This window comes from Podarcis tiliguerta, assembly GCF_965153285.1.
Source record: "Podarcis tiliguerta genome assembly, chromosome: 7".
NCBI lineage: Eukaryota > Metazoa > Chordata > Lepidosauria > Squamata > Lacertidae > Podarcis > Podarcis tiliguerta.
Genome location: NC_139540.1, coordinates 63,242,303 through 63,258,642, shown reverse-complemented (window position 1 = coordinate 63,258,642; position 16,340 = coordinate 63,242,303). Strand labels below are relative to the sequence as shown.

At 41.7% G+C, this 16,340-nt stretch overlaps 1 protein-coding gene across 4 annotated transcripts; it reads right to left on the bottom strand.

Moving 5' to 3' along the window:
* Nucleotides 1–2,546: 2,546 nt before the first annotated feature.
* Nucleotides 2,547–15,738, bottom strand: FAM217A (family with sequence similarity 217 member A). 4 transcript variants are annotated; one of them, XM_083449481.1, is made up of 8 exons: nt 15,592–15,738; nt 15,036–15,303; nt 10,620–10,716; nt 7,830–7,911; nt 7,722–7,747; nt 5,513–5,581; nt 5,315–5,394; nt 2,547–4,101 (listed from the first exon to the last, which is right to left on the bottom strand). In XM_083449481.1, the coding sequence occupies exons 1-8, from the start codon at nt 15,659–15,661 to the stop codon at nt 2,922–2,924; spliced, it is 1,872 nt and encodes a 623-aa protein (XP_083305607.1). In that variant the 5' UTR covers nt 15,662–15,738; the 3' UTR covers nt 2,547–2,921. The 4 variants fall into 4 exon arrangements, with proteins under 4 accessions (XP_083305607.1, XP_083305609.1, XP_083305608.1 ...); XM_083449483.1 differs by lacking the exons at nt 15,036–15,303; nt 15,592–15,738 and adding an exon at nt 13,835–14,313; XM_083449482.1 differs by lacking the exons at nt 7,722–7,747; nt 7,830–7,911.
* Nucleotides 15,739–16,340: the final 602 nt, after the last annotated feature.

The following is a 16,340-nucleotide window of genomic DNA, read 5'->3' as shown; positions in this document are numbered from 1 at the left end:
TCTGATAATGGTCTCTAGTCCTCAGAAGCCTGTATCACAATAAATCTCTTAAGTTTTTAAAGTGCTAAAAGTCTTGTATTTGAGTGAACATCACACTTCTGGTATTCTTCAATAGAAACATACTATAAGTAGAGGATGAAATAATAACTGCTTTAAAGTTTTTTTCAAACTCGTGTAGTCAGTTTTACATTTAGAGCAACAGCAGCATATGATTGCTTTGTTTTCTGCTTGCTTGTGATTCACTCTCCTAAAACATGAATGAAACAAACATGCTTTGTATTCAGTATTTGTATTTCTCTTACATGTGATTATGTTTTGCTAAATAAATGTCATCCACTACTTGAAGCATACCATGTTGTTCCTTCTCATTTTTAAGCTAAAGTAAGGGTTCCCTTTCTTTAATCTTACTCATCTGGTTTGAATTCATTTGCTAGGAAAAGAGTGGATTTGCATGTTCCATTTTAACATGCTTCCCCATGCCCAAATACAAAACCAGAGAATGTCTCTGTTTTAAATGCAACTGCAAGTCATCAGACTGAAAGTTAAATATTTCATTATTTTATACTTGATAAAAATGTGGTTGGATAACTTCAATTCAAATATAGCATCACTTTCTTTTACACCAGGAGTGGTGGAGCCTGTGGCTTTTTATATTTTGGACTTCAGCTGCCTGAAAGTCCAAAATCAGCTCCTGCCAGCACACTCAATGGTCGGGAACAATGGGAAGTTGTAATCCAACAACCGTGGGAGAGCTACAGGTTTCCCTGTAGGTTGCAGTATGTATACTTGTACTAATGAAAGTATTAGCAACCTCTCAGGTCGCATGGGGGTAGTGGGTAGATGACAGGAGACTGGTTTTAGTCTAGCCTCTCTGAATCTGGCTTGCTTGGTCCAGGAAATTATTTTTGTACGAAAGAGCTTTCAATCACTATAAGCCCAAGCTGCAGCCTGAAGTGGTACAACTGAAGGACAAGTTTACATCTCGCTGGCCACTGAAGAAATGAACCTATGCCTTTTTCATCATAGTGGGACATGGGAGCCTAAAATGAGATCCCACTGCCACTCCTTATATCAAGGACATTGGGAGTCTGTGCTCAGCACAAAGTTCCATGTAAGTAGGAGCACATCATATACTCCACTCATTTCAATTACGGTAATGAAACATGCCCCAGGAAATCTTCAGGTAGATTAGATTTTAATAGCTTTCATTTTGAAGCTTTTTTTTAAAAAGCACTGCTCTGTAATTCAAAGCAACTGATAAAGGGTGCCAAGGGTCTTTTTGTGGCCTTCAGTACTGAGCAACTTTGATTTCTCCAAAATGTACTGTCGGTAATGCAAATTGACCATAGAAGATGTTTGTTGCTCAACACTGGTATAGCTCTGCACTTAGAGTCTTATAACAAGACTATAAGCCTCATCCATCCTGCATTCTGAACTGAGCCCTTGGTACTGAGACCCTTGTTGGTAGACAGCATAGGCTATTGCATGAACGGATGTCCACAGCCAAATATTTGAGCAATCACCTGGAGGTGGTGGTGGTGGTGGTTGATGGAAGTGCCTGCCATGTGTGGTTTGCACCAGAAATCAACCCTCAAGAGCAGCTTTTGAGGGAAGGGGGGCTGTAGTGGGGGTGGGGGAGAAATCTAGCAAACACCACTGCACAAGCAGAGTTCCACTTTTACCTTGTTTTGATCCAACTCGAAATCTATTTTCCACCCAAAAAGTCACAATCTAGTAAACAATAATTCCATACTGTGTTTCTGTCACCACAACCACCTTTTGAAAGTCAGGATTTAAAAAGCAGTTTAAACAATTTATAACACAGTGGATTTACCGAGAATAACCTATATGCAGAGCATGCCGACCACAGTGGAGAAGCATCTCTGGCAGAGGAACTGCCATGTCCAAAGCCTGTTGACTTAACACCAGTCAAGGCAAAAGCTGAGGAAGGACGTTTCCCCCTACTCTAAACACCAGTGCTCCTCTCCCCACCCCCCTTCAATTTCCCTCTCATTGGAATAATTTTCCTCCTAGTTTGGAAATATTTAACTTGGGAGCCTACAGATCCACGGCCTCCCTCAATCTGCACCAGCACACCCCTTTTGTTCTCCCTTGTGTTGTAGACACATTGACAGCAGAGGGGGATTCTGTGGTCAAAATCAATGGGCCTCCAGTGATGGATCTCACTCTGCAGGCAAAGGGGAAGAGCTGCACTGTTCTATCATCAACAAGGAGCCCACAGGACTACCTGTTAAATGTCTAAATTATACTGTTGCAAAAAAATAATCTGCAGTGGTTTCCTTTCCATTCTGGCAAATTTCCAAATACAAATTTATTACTAGTACACACAAAAATCCAGACCAAATATCTAGGTCTTTTAATCTAGTATGATCTTTTAATCTAGTATGATATTACATCTCCAACCAATTTGGCTATAACCAAATTACGTTGATTTCCCCTTAGTATCTGATCAGAAGTGTATTGCCTCTGAGCATGGAAGTTATGGTTTTAGCTTATCAATATAAAACTAGAGTAATCCTCTGAATCCAATTATCAATGCATGTTTAATTCCTCATTTATCTTTTACAGTTTAGAATCACACCAATAGCACAAGGACTGCACTTTATTTGCCTATTCAATTTAAACTTTTTTATATAAAAAAACCATCTTAACATTAATTTTTTTAAAAGATAAAGAATACTGTGATTACAATTATTACTATATGATAGAAAGGTAGGAATCCTTTTTTGCTATCCATTTCTTTTAAAATCTTACATGACATGAAAATGTTCTCCCGGAAAAAATAAAATCTGATATTTTCATATAACACAGATTAAAAACTGGATACAGCTTTCCAAATCACCATTGCTCAATCCTTTTGCTCGAATACTAATGAATGCCTGATGACTTAGTTCAACAGATCATTGCTGGTCAGCAGGCGAGCATTTTTCTTTTGAAATAACAGGCATGGATTTTAGTTTACTCGTTAACGCTCCATTTTTTCTACAAGGTTTTCGTTTTGTCCTTGGCTGCTTCCATTTTGAACTTTCGCTGTCAGGTAAGGAGTAAGCTACAGCTGCACTGGGTAAAAGCAACTTTGTTGAAGTTGTTTTGACAGCGGATCGAATTTTTGCTGAGCTTCCAGAGCAGGACAGAGCTCTCCGTGCGGGTACATTTCTTGAGTCTAAGATTACTGGAGCTTTGGCGCACTTGTTGCACCTACTGCACGATGCTCGGCAGGGCTTTGTGGACGGCCGTGCAGGGGACGATGCTCCAGAATTCCACTTGCTATGACAGCGCTGGCAAGTGCATTTTGGCATGTCCAATTCTTGCATGCAGCAGCCAAAATGGTGAAGATCTCCATCAAAACCTGCCTGAGGACACGAACTATCGGATTGCTTCAGTTGCTTAAACTGGTGTGCATCTTTTGAAAAACTGGTGCGGTTGTTAACCGCCATAGTGGGGGAAACAGTCTCTCTTGTCCTTTCTTTTAATATCGTCAAGTGTTGTAGCTTCTCCATTTCCACCAGCCGAGAAATTAGCTTGCAAAGTGATTCCTCGAGAGGTGGATTAAAGGATGATTTCCATTCATCCAATTTTGATGCGGACATTTTTTGTAAATCCCAGGTATTGTAAGGCGGGGGAAGAAAATCAGGGTATGAAAATGTATCACTCTCAGATGAAGAGGAAACTTCTTCCTTGACTTCTATAGGATCCGGTTTTAGGTTAACATTCACGTTTCTTAAATATTTCAGCAACTCTTTATTTCTTTTCTCATTTTCAGACATCTCTTTTTCTATTGAAGGCTTGTCCTCTACACTGCCATTTCCTCTTTTCAAACTCGATCTGATTACAGAAAGCATGTCATCACTACTACCATCTGTAGCAGGATAAGCAGCAGAAGCAATGGCTTCGTTTTTTAAAAAATCCCCATCTCCATTTCTATTGCAGTTCTCCAAAGCTGCTTTCTGGGTTTCGAGATAAGAAACTGTGTGGCATCTCTTTATAAAAGACTGTACCAGAGGATTACTAGTGTGGATGAAGTTTATAGGAACATCACTGGAGCTCGACGGCATTTCCCCCAAACGTCTATGGAAGTCTCTGAGGGGGAAAAGAGAGAATATGGAAATGGTATCACATTACCCCTCTAGTGGACAATTTATAGAGCCAACAGCATCACTCATCTTGGATAGAAAAATAAATATATTTGAAGCCAAAGTGCCTTGATATGCACCCTGAAGCAGGTCTTTAATGTTTTCAGCAAATTAACACTCAAAAGCAGACAGACCAAAAGAAGGCTCTAGACAAACAATAAGGTACTTCAAGCAGCCCATAACTGTTATATGCAGTCCCTTGCAAATGGAAGCCGTAGAAGCTACTAGCATAGGATACTTTAAAAAGAGATGAGATAAATCCACAGAGGATTAGTCTATCAATGTCTGTTACCACAGGGGAAATGAAGCCAAATTTTAACTTTTAAGCACCATTTGGGAACAAATTAGGTCTTAGTGCTCCCATTGTTTCCCCCCCAAATAATTTATATTGGTTTTCATGTAAATACAGTGGTACCTCGGGTTACATACGCTTCAGGTTACATACTCCGCTAACCCAGAAATAGTACCTTGGGTTAAGAACTTTGCTTCAGGATGAGAACAGAAATTGTGCTCCGGCGGCGCAGCAGAAGCAGGAGGCCCCATTAGCTAAAGTGGTGCTTCAGGTTAAGAACAGTTTCAGGTTAAGAACAGACCTCCAGAACGAATTAAGTACTTAACCCGAGGTACCACTGTACAAGCATAACATATAACCACAGTAGCTTGTCCAGTACACAGTACACAAGCAATATGCTCCCATTGTCTTTTTCAAAAGATGGTTGTGGTCGTCTTCAATTTGGATCAGGAGTGTCCAAACCTCTGCCTCCATTCTGCAGGAGGGGCCCCCATAATAAGCATATGGGATTGCAGCTGATACCTATTTAGCTGGAAGCAAGCTATATCAACATGACTTACTTGAGCAGACATGTATCCAATTGTACCACAACTCCATTACATCCCAAACATTGCAAGCTTCCGGCTGCAGGGGGTGGGCGCTGCTCTGTGCACCCGAGCGTGCCCCTTCATGCACAGAACAGCAGCATCAAGACACCATACAACAGGAGGCAAATCAAAGTAACAAAGAACTGCAACAGAGGAGTGCTGGTGCACAGACACCCTAAAGCTGTTGACAATTCCTTTTGATAAATGAAGACGTGGCTATCTGCTTATGTTGGCCTGTTCTGTTCAGTTTCATTTAAAAAGCTAAGAATACGTTTCTTTACCTGCTCACTGCCTTGTTGCCTTGATTATGTATATAGCTCCAGGAATGATACGGTGCTTGTCTGCAGCTATTTGGGCTGAGCTGAAATAAGCAGAACATTTAAAAACAAAATGCTATTGGTATGCAATTCAGAACAGACACTGGAAATTCAAAAGTAAGTAAACTGGATTGTTAAAACATTTTGGCAAACGAATACTACCTGGGATGTCCTAGTATTTTTGGACAAGCTAAGAGCTGCCAGCTGTTCCATTGCAGCATTATAATGGTCCTGTAAAAGAGCAGAGACACTTCAATATTTGTAAGGCAGAACATCATTTCTAAATAATCATGCTTCGTGTTTTAATCCTAAAAGTAACCGCAGACCCACCTGTTGGACTGTAGAAATCCTAAAGAGGTTTACTGAAGGATTTGTGTGTGATTCTAGAACTGAATAAGACAAGCTGGCTTGGTAGACTTGAGCCACATACAGCCAGAAAGGAGCCATGTATGAGCAGCAAAGAGGAACCACAGATTTCAAGCTATGTTGCAATATACAGTAGCAACATAGCTTGAAATCTGTGCTTCCTCTTTGCTGCTCATACATGGCTCCTTTCTGGCCGTATGTGCAATAAATGTCCATCTAGTCTTTTACCTCTATTTATGCTACAAATTCAGATAATCTGAAATGTTTTCAACCACCTGAGGCCTAGGATAGACCCTGCTAGAGTCTGAGCCAAATGATCACGTCTAAAATGAAAGCAAAATAAAGCTTAAGACGGCAGCATTCAGTTGTCCAGGTGTCTCAAAGACGCAGAGCTAATAACTATCAACACTTGCACCAACAGGGGCTTGTTTTGTTTTTAACAAGTTTTGTTTTTAAATGACTGTTAGCAGCATATATGTTTGAATGTTTGCTTTAATTGATTATCTGTGCATACTGAATTTATACAGCTGCCCATCAATAAATATTCCCTGGGTAGCTTCCAAAGAAACAAGCAAAATAATGGTAATAATACAATACGCCATTATTAAAATCAACAACATTACAGTATTAAAATCAACAAGAATCAATAAAAGATGGGGAAATAATTGCAAGAGAGAAGGTATGAAACAGTCTAGATTCAAAACACAATTAAAAGGCTCAGATGAATATAAAATAGTCAACAACTAGCAATAAAAATATGATAGAAACACAGTCATGGTTGACTTGCTGAATCATCCTTAGCAGTCATCCTTAGCAACCAGTGGATGCAGTGATTTCATCTTTATACACTACAGCAGAATTCTTCAATCTTGGGTTCCTACACGTTGTTGGACTACAGCTCCCATCAAACCCAAGCAATTTAGCTGATAGTCAGGGATAATGGGAATTGTAATCCAACATCTGTGGACCCAAGCTTGAAGAAGGCTGCACTATACGATTGTATTTCTTATGAACATAATGAGACAGTCATTGCAACAGCGCAATCTACCAGTGAAAAATCCTGAGATCGTAACTGCACTGCATTCAAAAAGCTGCCGTATGTATTGTGGTTCTTGCTATATTAAAAGTGCAGCATGCAAAACTGGAAAAACAAGCGACAAAGTCGTGTGGGGTTTGGCACAACCGCCATTGCTGAAATCGCTTGTTGGCTTTTGTTGTGAACAGCTCCAATTCCGCATTTGCAGTGTGAAGCAGAAGAACGGGCTAGAAGTCCATTGTGGCTGTGTTGCTGAGTGTGCTGAAACAACATCATGGGAGAGGTGTCTCCAGCTTCCCCATCTCCTGCCTTTGGAAGCCTTGGAAGAAGATGCTGCAGGAGATGGACTGTGAGAAATGTTATGGTGAAATGTCTGGTACAAAGGTGAAACTGTCAAGCTCCCTTGTTATTTTTTATATGGTCAGGAAGTGAAATGTTGTTAATGGAATGCTATTGCATGAAAATGTTAGGGGGTTTTTTTGCTGTTATATCTGCTTGCCTTTTAAAATTATTTTATTATGAAATTGTTCTCTGTGATTGTTGATTTCTGAGATGTTTACCTGTTTTCTTTGTTGAAAGATGCTTCAAGCATGTGGTTTTTTTTAATGGCAGCATAAAAAAATGGCGATGTTGATGATGAACATCCCTGCCATGTTCTCCAAATAGAAGCAGCCTTAGATAAACATATGAAGTGCACTGTATATCTGCCAAGGTATTCACACAACTTCACTAACGATGCAATCCTATGTACAATGTCAGGTAGAAAGTCCCAAAATAAATATGCATTGATTGAGCTGTATGGCAGACAGCTAAAACCTCAGTTCTGTTTGTGAAGGAATTGGAAAAATCCTTCAAGACTCACACCTGAATAATGCATACGAAAGTTCCTTTGAAATAAGAATCATGACAAGAAAGCATAGGCTTCTTTAAAAATTATTCTTAAAGGATTGATGTTTATTTTGTTCTTACCTTATAAAACGCACCTGTAAGAACACCTGTAAAAGACCAAGAGTTGAGTTTTGCTTACAAAAGTTGTTTTATAATTTCTCAGCTTATAGAATATTTGCACTTGCTCACCTTCTCTAGCAATCTTCTCTTCTGATGAATGAAATTTCTTTTCAGCAGAAAAATCAGATTCCAAATTACAGAAGTGTGGTTTCTGTAATGACATTTATGTTTCACTAACTGCACATATGAAGAAAGTGAAATATATGTTGCATATGAATCTGTGGGTGCAAGGCATCCGGAATTCTAGATAGTGCTAGAATTTAATTAAGGTTGGGATGTTAGAACCGGAGAAATAGCCAGACTCATGTGTATTTAAGGTAGACCCAAGTGTGTATTAGGGTGTAGTTTAAGAGGTGGGGTGGACCCACTGATAAGCCTGTAATTAGCATACGTCAGACAGATGTCTTAAATTGAGACCCCACCTGAATCCTAGGAAATTGACATGAGTTAGGTGCTAATTAAGTCAGTCAAGCTTCCTTGAGATGATAGCCCGGGAGTGGGGGGAACAAACAATTATGAAGTATCAAAGGGGCTAAGTATGAAAAGCACATATTGGCTTCCTCCCTACCTCAGGAGATAAAAGCCAAGGGTTTAGAGCAGTGGGTTAGAGTTTAGAATGGCAGTTAGGAGTTAAGCAGTGGGCTGGACAGAGAGTAAAAAATAAAAAAGAAGATATTGATGTCTGTTTTGAATCTAATGCTATGACTATGGCAGAAGTGATTGGATTATAATGCTGGAGATCTCTCCATGGTAGACTTAAGTTGCATATATGTGTAAATAAACCATGTATCATAAAGACACTACAGTCTCCGCTACACCTCATTTTCCCAAGGAAACACAGACCCTGGTGAGTAAAGCATGCCTGGAAGCTTGCACCGCTCATGGAGATTAAGGTGATCTGTAACTCTATCACATTTTAAGCTTATGTTTTAAACAGAGTGGGAACTGGTTGAGAATTGTAGTTAGGATAAAACATATAAATCCTTACATCCAAACAACAGTAATAAACATTTGTTATTGTATCTGTTGTTAAAGTGAAATCATATACAGGTTTACACTGATGAAAGCCCCAATAAGGCTTATTTTTATGCAGGCTTGCTGAACAGGCAAACAAAATCCTGCTCCTTCTGCTTAAGATATGCATGGATGAACCTAACTGGGTTTTATTACCCAGTAAACTCCAACAAAGAAACACCATGCTATAAGAATTCTAAGGTCCCAAATATAAATATAAACATTCATAAATGTACAAGGCAAACACATACATAAGTATACAAGCCTCCCAAATTGACCTCAAATATTTCTCTGCAAGGAGGAAGGAAACTGAGAGAGCGATCGAAAAGCAGTTCAAAACAATGCAACCATAAACATTGGGGGGTGTTACAACAATACACTGTACAGGCACCCCCCTGTTTTACATGGGCATTACATTCTGAGGTACCACGTGCGTTGGTGAAATTACGTATAAATGAAGCCCATTGAAAAAGCCTGCAAACACCCTATTCCGCCCTTTTAGTGGCGTTTCAGTGGCGTCTTTATGACATTTCCGGGTCACTTCCGGGTTTGGCGCAATGCACATATACACGGTCAAGCACATTTTGAACGCACACATACGGGAGGGCTGCCTGTATATCAAATGTTTTCACAAAGCTCATGATCTAAAGGGCTATGTGTGAGGTTCTGTAAGCACACTGGGATTTTCAGTTTTTATGCCCTTGAAACCCAATTCTTACAGCCAAAACAACAGCTGGAAAAGGAAAGTTGATTTTGTCATTCCCCCACTGAGATCAGAATGGAGGTCAAGACTGACCATAAGGTTTCCACTCGTGGGATTCAGAGAATTGTAAGGGGCGGGGGGATGCAGGCTTCTAGAACTTCTTTTCTGGTTGACATCATCTGGATAAAATTGGTATTGCGGGAGCTTGTGGCTTTCATTCAACCACCACTATAATTTGTCCACTGGATAAAACTGTCTACACAGGAAATGTTACAGGGAAAGGAAAATACCTACTCTCATGCTCAAGAGGCTAGCCTTACACATGCTCAAGAGGCTAGCCTTAAAATACACATGTCTAGTTTTGTATCTGTGCTTATCTCTGTAAGCCGGGTGTTCCAAGAAGGACTGGCACGGAATGACATATTTTGCATGTTGCCACCAAGAAGCATAGCTGCACAGCACCACACACCTTCTCCACATTTAGAAGACTAGATGTAAGAATGTTGTAATATTCACCCCCACTCCTTCCCCACACCATCTAATAATTCTTTACAAAAGAACAAATATGATGTCAAACTAGCATATATTCCACTCCAAGAGGGGAGGAGCTCTGAGAGCTTTCCACGTCTGCAGCCACTTTGAACCAATAAGCAAATACATTCATGAAAATTCTAATTATTCTTACAAATGAAAAAAAAAGGTTAGTCAGACTTTCCAATTATCAGTTCTGCATCTTTGAGACACCTGAGACTTGTAATCTGGGCCTCGTTTATTTGGCTCTTGGTTTGGTTTGACTAGAACCCTTTTTACCATCAGTGCAAGATTTATTTATTTTTTAAGTTAAGTCTCAAGCTGCCATTCTGAGTTTTTGACCAAGCACAAAAATACTTACAGGACAGCATTTTGTTAGTTACTTCCCATTTTTTGTTAACTTGTACATATCCTTGGAATGCTTTTGTTGTTTTTATTCCACATTTGTATGGCTTTTCCTTGTAACTGAACTGAACTACTCACCTTAAATATAGGGATAAGAATGTATTATATTATTAATGTGACAAATTCATACCTACTTGGTCACAAGACTGGATGTGCAGAAGAAACATGGTTTTAAAGCTGTCTCTGTGACTAAAAGTTTAGTGTACCTGGCGAGAGAAGGTGCTGTTCCCATAAATGCCAGGTATAAAGTCTTCTTTTCCCACTAAGCTAGCAGACTTGTTGTTCTTGCTTCCCCTGACCAACCTAGATGCAGATTAGGAATGAAACAAAAAGATAAAGAAATCAAGATGGGCTAGGCAGAAAAGAGGATCTCCCTAATGACCAAACATGGTGACAAAAGGCACAACCAAGTCATATTCTGTGCTAGGGTTAGGATTGCCGAAGTCAAAATAAAAAAGACCACCATGGAGTTACAGTGTCATGGAAAGAAGAAATATCCATGCTTGTGGTATAGTTGTGAACTGTCCACCAGGAAACAAGCTAATATTCATCTGGGTAGGTTTATGGGTATAAGAAAACTGGGATTGGCAGAAGGATATACAGTGGTGCCTCGCAAGACGAAAAGAATCCGTTCCGTGAGTCTCTTCGTCTAGCGATTTTTTCGTCTTGTGAAGCAAGCCCATTAGCGGATTAGCGGATTAGCGCTGTTAGCGGTTTAGCGGCTATTAAAGGCTTAAGGGATTAGCGGATTAGCTGCTAAAAGGCTATTAGCAGCTTAGTGCCTTAGAAAAAGGGGGTGGGGAGCGAAAAAAACCCCCAGGAATCGCAAGACATTTTCGTCTTGCGAAGCAAGCCCATAGAGAAATTCGTCCTGCGAAGCACCTCCAAAACAGAAAACTCTTTCGTCTAGCAGGTTTTCCGTCTTGCGAGGCATTCGTCTTGCGGGGCACCACTGTACTACAAAGGAGCAGTCAGTGACAGATGACAGAGTAAGGAAGGGTGAAAGGTCATATAGGATCCTGCTTTCTCCCCCCACCCCACGCTCTTAGAGTAAGGTTTGTTCCAACTCCAGCTAACACAGTAACAGGTGAAAGTCATTACTTCTTTTCTTTTTTAACAAATCAAAATGCTTTGATTCAGGGCAGCAGAGAGAGTCCTTCTCCAACAGATTACATTGGTGTGTGTTTTTTTTAAAAAAAAAAGTTTGAAAAATAGGAGCATTCCTTTGGGGAGAGGCAAGGTCTGGCTCACAGTGTTTACTAATAAAAAAGAAAAGTAAAACATGGGCTGAGCAGTGACTCTCATGGGGCACTGAACGCACACATTTAGGAACTGAAATGAATAAAGCAATTAAATTAAATTAAAATTAGCATTTATTTTAAAAAAGCCAAAGCATATTGACAGAGCAGGATGACTTTTGCTGTGACTCCTAGCGGTTTCATAGGCACTATCCAATAGGTGACACATGCACAATGACATTCCCATTGTCTGAGGGACTAGAAAAAACAATATTCTTTTATTTGGAAAGAGGTGCTTTAATCTTATGACATCAACGCAAATAGGTTGTCTAGAAGGACCTAGATCCGGAGTGATTTGATAAGAAGAGCAGAAGGAAAGAGACATGAAGTGTGCAATAGGAATAAAAATCAGAAGAAGCAGATATGTTAGGCAAAATCAGGAAAAGAGATGCTGTATATGAGCGGTGGGAAAAGGGACTGAGGCTGTGTACTCATTACCGGCTTAAAGTGCAGCTAAATTGTTTTTTTCTCGATTCAGATTAAAGCTGGTTTGAGAGGGAATGTATCAGAATGCAGTACTTCACAAGAAACAATAGGATATATATGGTGGCGAACACCTGTGCATACACCACTTCCCAAAACTGCATTGGGAACACATTGGTTGCAGAATAAACTGGGGTGTATACATTGCTTTATGGGATGCGGGTGGCGCTGTGGGTTAAACCACAGAGCCTAGGACTTGCTGATCAGAAGGTCAGCAGTTCAAATCCCCGTGACGGGGCGAGCTCCCGTTGCTCGGTCCCTGCTCCTGCCAACCTAGCAGTTTGAAAGCACGTCAAAGTGCAAGTAGATAAATAGGTATCACTCCGGCGGGAAGGTAAATGGCATTTCCGTGCGCTGCTCTGGTTCGCCAGAAGCGGCTTAGTCATGGTGGCCACATGACCCGGAAGCTGTACACCGGCTCCCTCAGCCAATAAAGCGAGATGAGCGCCGCAACCCCAGAGTCGGCCATGACTCGACCTAATGGTCAGGGATCCCTTTACCTTTTATACATTGCCTTAATCAGGAAAAAAAGAAGTGTGAAGCACTAGAGTGCCGGGGAAACAACAGGGGCTCATTAATTTGCAGGTATTACTTAGGCTGGGAAAAGAATGAAAGGGGAAATGAGAAATGAAGAAGTGCTAAACAGCAATGCACATTGCCATTCATAATGCTTTGGCTGTGCCTTGCTATTTGTTACCTATGCAGCCACATTTCTAACAAGGCGGAAAGTGGGTGGAAGGCAATTTTGCATCAGACATGCACCCTAATCAATGCAATTTTCTTTCCTTTCTTTCCATCACTTAATCCCTTTGCAACAAATGTATGTTCCCCACATCTCCTGTCACATTTATACACATGGCAGGGAGACGGGATTAGCCACAGTTCCCACCGTGGGCAAGAACAAAATGAAAACCAAGCGACCTGGGAAATGCCAAACTGGTTTTAACCCTCACTTGAGGGGAGAATGTCCAGAGATGGGGTTTTTTGAACCCCGTTCCAATCTGGAGGGGGAATGCAGACCTTTTCCAAGTGTCCCGATTTTCCAGTGACAGTCCCAGATTTACAGAAGCCGTCCCCATTTCTGATTTGAGCCGGGAATGTCCCACTTTTCCTTTGGATGTCCCTATTTTCATCGGAGAAATATTGGAGGGTATAGGACATCCCTATTTTCACTGGAGAAAGGTTGGAAGGTATGATGCCCCTATTTTCATTGGAGAAATGTTGGAGGGAATGTCTCTATTTTCACTGGAGAAATGTTGGAGGGTATGGAATAAGACTTCCCTATTTTCATTGTAGAAATGCTGGAGGGTATGGAATAGGATGTCCCTGTTTTCATTGGAGAAATGCTGGAGGGTATGGAATAGGACGTCCCTATTTTTATTGGAGAAATGTTGGAGGGGACATTTCTATTTCCATGGGAGAAATACTGGAGGGTATAGAAATGGAGCTGAGAAAAACAGGCTCCCTTGCCCTCCTGCAGGACCTACTGACTGAGGGAGAAGGAGAGGAGCGCAAGAAAGGCGAGTGTTTTAAGCGCGACCTTGATGCCGCAGCATCTCCCCTTGGGGAGGCAAGTGGCGCGCCGCTTCCTTGGCGTCGGGGCCTCCCCGTCCCTGCCATCCTTTTGGTCCCCCCCATACCCAGGCAAGCCCCCGAAACTCCCGCTCGTCTCCGAGGCAGCAGCAGCAGGAGAAGAAGAAGCGGGCTCTCCCCCACCAGCCTCCATAGAGTGGTGCATGGCCTCGAAGCCAGGCAAGGCCTTCGCGTTCCTCCTTCGGGCCCCGGCGCGCGTTACAGGAAAGCAGTCGCCATGGGAACGGGCGGGGGGGGGTCCTTCCTCCTCAGGCTCGAGGCGGCGCCTTGCTGGCCCTACTCCGGGCAGCGGCCAACCTCATGCTGCCTCATATCCAGCGTTGCATTTTTTTGTGTGGGTGGGGGTCTCCTTCAGCCCCCCGAATTATCCTCTCCTGCCCCTCCTTCTCTGCGCCGGCCCCTTTTGCATTTCTGGCATCTCGGCGTCGCTGCCCTTCGCGTTTGTTTGGACTGCAGTTTCTGCAAACCCAACTGCGGGGATGCAAGGGCGTCCAGAAGAACCAGGCTGCATTCCCTGCCTCTCCGCCTATTCGCAAGGCCGCAGTTATGTGCAAAGGGAAATGGTCGCCTCCTTCAGCCTAAATTGTCAGAGGAAAGCATCTTTCCTCTAGGGGGGCGGGAAAATCTACATCGGGTAAGGCGGGATGGCTGCATTCGTGTTGTGTTTTTTTTTTTAAAGCAGCTTTTGCCCGCCTTCTGTTTTACTTTAGCAGTTTCTTGCATGCATGCAAAAGTGAGCACGCGCTTGAGTCGCCAAGAAGTTAGGACCGAGCGACTTGGCGGCTGCAAACCTGCACTCGGATCCCATGCAAAACTTTGATAGCGGTTTAGCAAATACAGTTGATGCAAATACAGATGAGGCTGAGGTGCATGGAAAGAGATGGTGTATGTGTGATGCAAATACAATTGAGGCCCAGGTTCATGGAAGGAGATTAACATTTTCTCTTGACCCCGAGGGATAAATAGCAGCAGATTGTGAGGAGGCGTTAATAGAACTAAGTGATACTGAGGTCAGTAGGGGCTTACTTCCAGGTTAGTTTACGTAGGATTGGAGTCGGAAAGAAAACTGGAAGAGCCAATCAAAAGATGTACTGCAGCAGGCGCAGCTTAGCCTTAAGCATGGCCAAAACAAGTGTTGCTGTTTTGTTTCCTTTGTTCAATTCAGGAAATAATGCCACAGAAACACTCTACCATATTTTAGTTCTAAAGACCCACACATTAAAGCCTTTTCAGTATATGGAAACTTACATGATAGTATTACCAGAACAGTGCAGATCCTCTTCAATGTGAGCTTTACTGTATTGTTTTCTCCGAGAATAAAAACCTGGGTTAAAAACATGTGGCACGGGTAGCCCGCATTCTATGTTTCTTCTTTGCACACAGCTGAAAACCTTTTCATTGGAGTTCCACTTAATTTTATTACAAGCGGAGTTTCCAGTTGTTGAAGGGAATGCAACGTTTGTTTTTGGTAGATAAAGTGTTTGTTGCTTTAATGTCATAGCTAGAACAGCAGTGACTAGGAAAACAGCATTCAAAAACAAAATTGTATTTTGAAGTCAGTTTAGCTAGTTATCCTTATGTTTAACTATAGGAAATACTGTCATTAAAAACCCTACGGTATGCATGCTCATTTCCTACCACATTGTGGCTCATATTTGTAGCGAAGTGTAAAAACGTTCACTTAAAAACAATTCTTTTCTCATAGCTTGGAAATGAGAAGAAACCAAAGCCGAGACTGTGGAAATATGATAAAACTGAGCATTGCTAGAAAAGCTACTTTGCTGTCTCAATTCAGTGAACTCACGGTTTTGATCTAGGTACTTCTCTATGAGCCCTTTGACAGAGCTTAGCGTTTCGGAATTTTCATGTGTCATCAATTGCAGGGCATTGTGACTCACACTCCAGCTACATCTTGTGCAGCGTTCTGTGATTCTTTCCTTTCCCCCAACCCATTTCCCCTCGCAAATTAAAAAAGTAGCCCAAGGAGGATGATCTGAACTGGAAGATAACAATGAGGGTCACATGGCCAGTATGATGATGTCACAATATCATCACATATCAGATTTGGCTATATGAAGATGTCATGAAACCAATTCAGAGTGAGAAGAATGCTTTCTGTTCTCATCCTGAATGGCTGAACACACTTGCTCCCATCTTCAGCTGCTTCTGCGCTAAATGACGGGATGGAACAACTTTTTGCAACTGATGAAAGCTTTGGTGAAAAGCATCCCGCTTTAGGTTAAGCCAGACATGTCCAAAGTCCATTTTGGGGGCCTAACACGGGCCTGTGGCAGTTTATGTATTGGTGTCAAATCCTTTAAAAAGCTCAACAACTTTGGGGTAAAATGGTAAAAAAAGGTCAACCCTCACGCATGTTCACTTCATCAAATCTGGCCCTCTTTGAAAAATGTTTGGGCAGCCCTGGTAAAAGTTGCCCAGTTTTCCACTAAGCAAAGGCTTGTTTGTATGTTTCATCATCTCCAGGGCGCAAGGGAACTAAAGCAGCTTGCAGATGTAATCTTAGAGCCTCTGCCTATGTTCTTTGATAATTCG

Coding starts and splice junctions, on each gene's coding strand:
- FAM217A (XM_083449481.1), bottom strand. CDS start 15,661: ATGACACATGAAAATTCCGAAACGCTAAGCTCTGTCAAAGGGCTCATA. Junction 7,748..7,829: donor AGAGAAGATTGCTAGAGAAG/GTGAGCAAGTGC, acceptor GGTCTTTTACAG/GTGTTCTTACAGGTGCGTTT. Junction 5,582..7,721: donor TTACAGGTGCGTTTTATAAG/GTAAGAACAAAA, acceptor GCTCTTTTACAG/GACCATTATAATGCTGCAAT.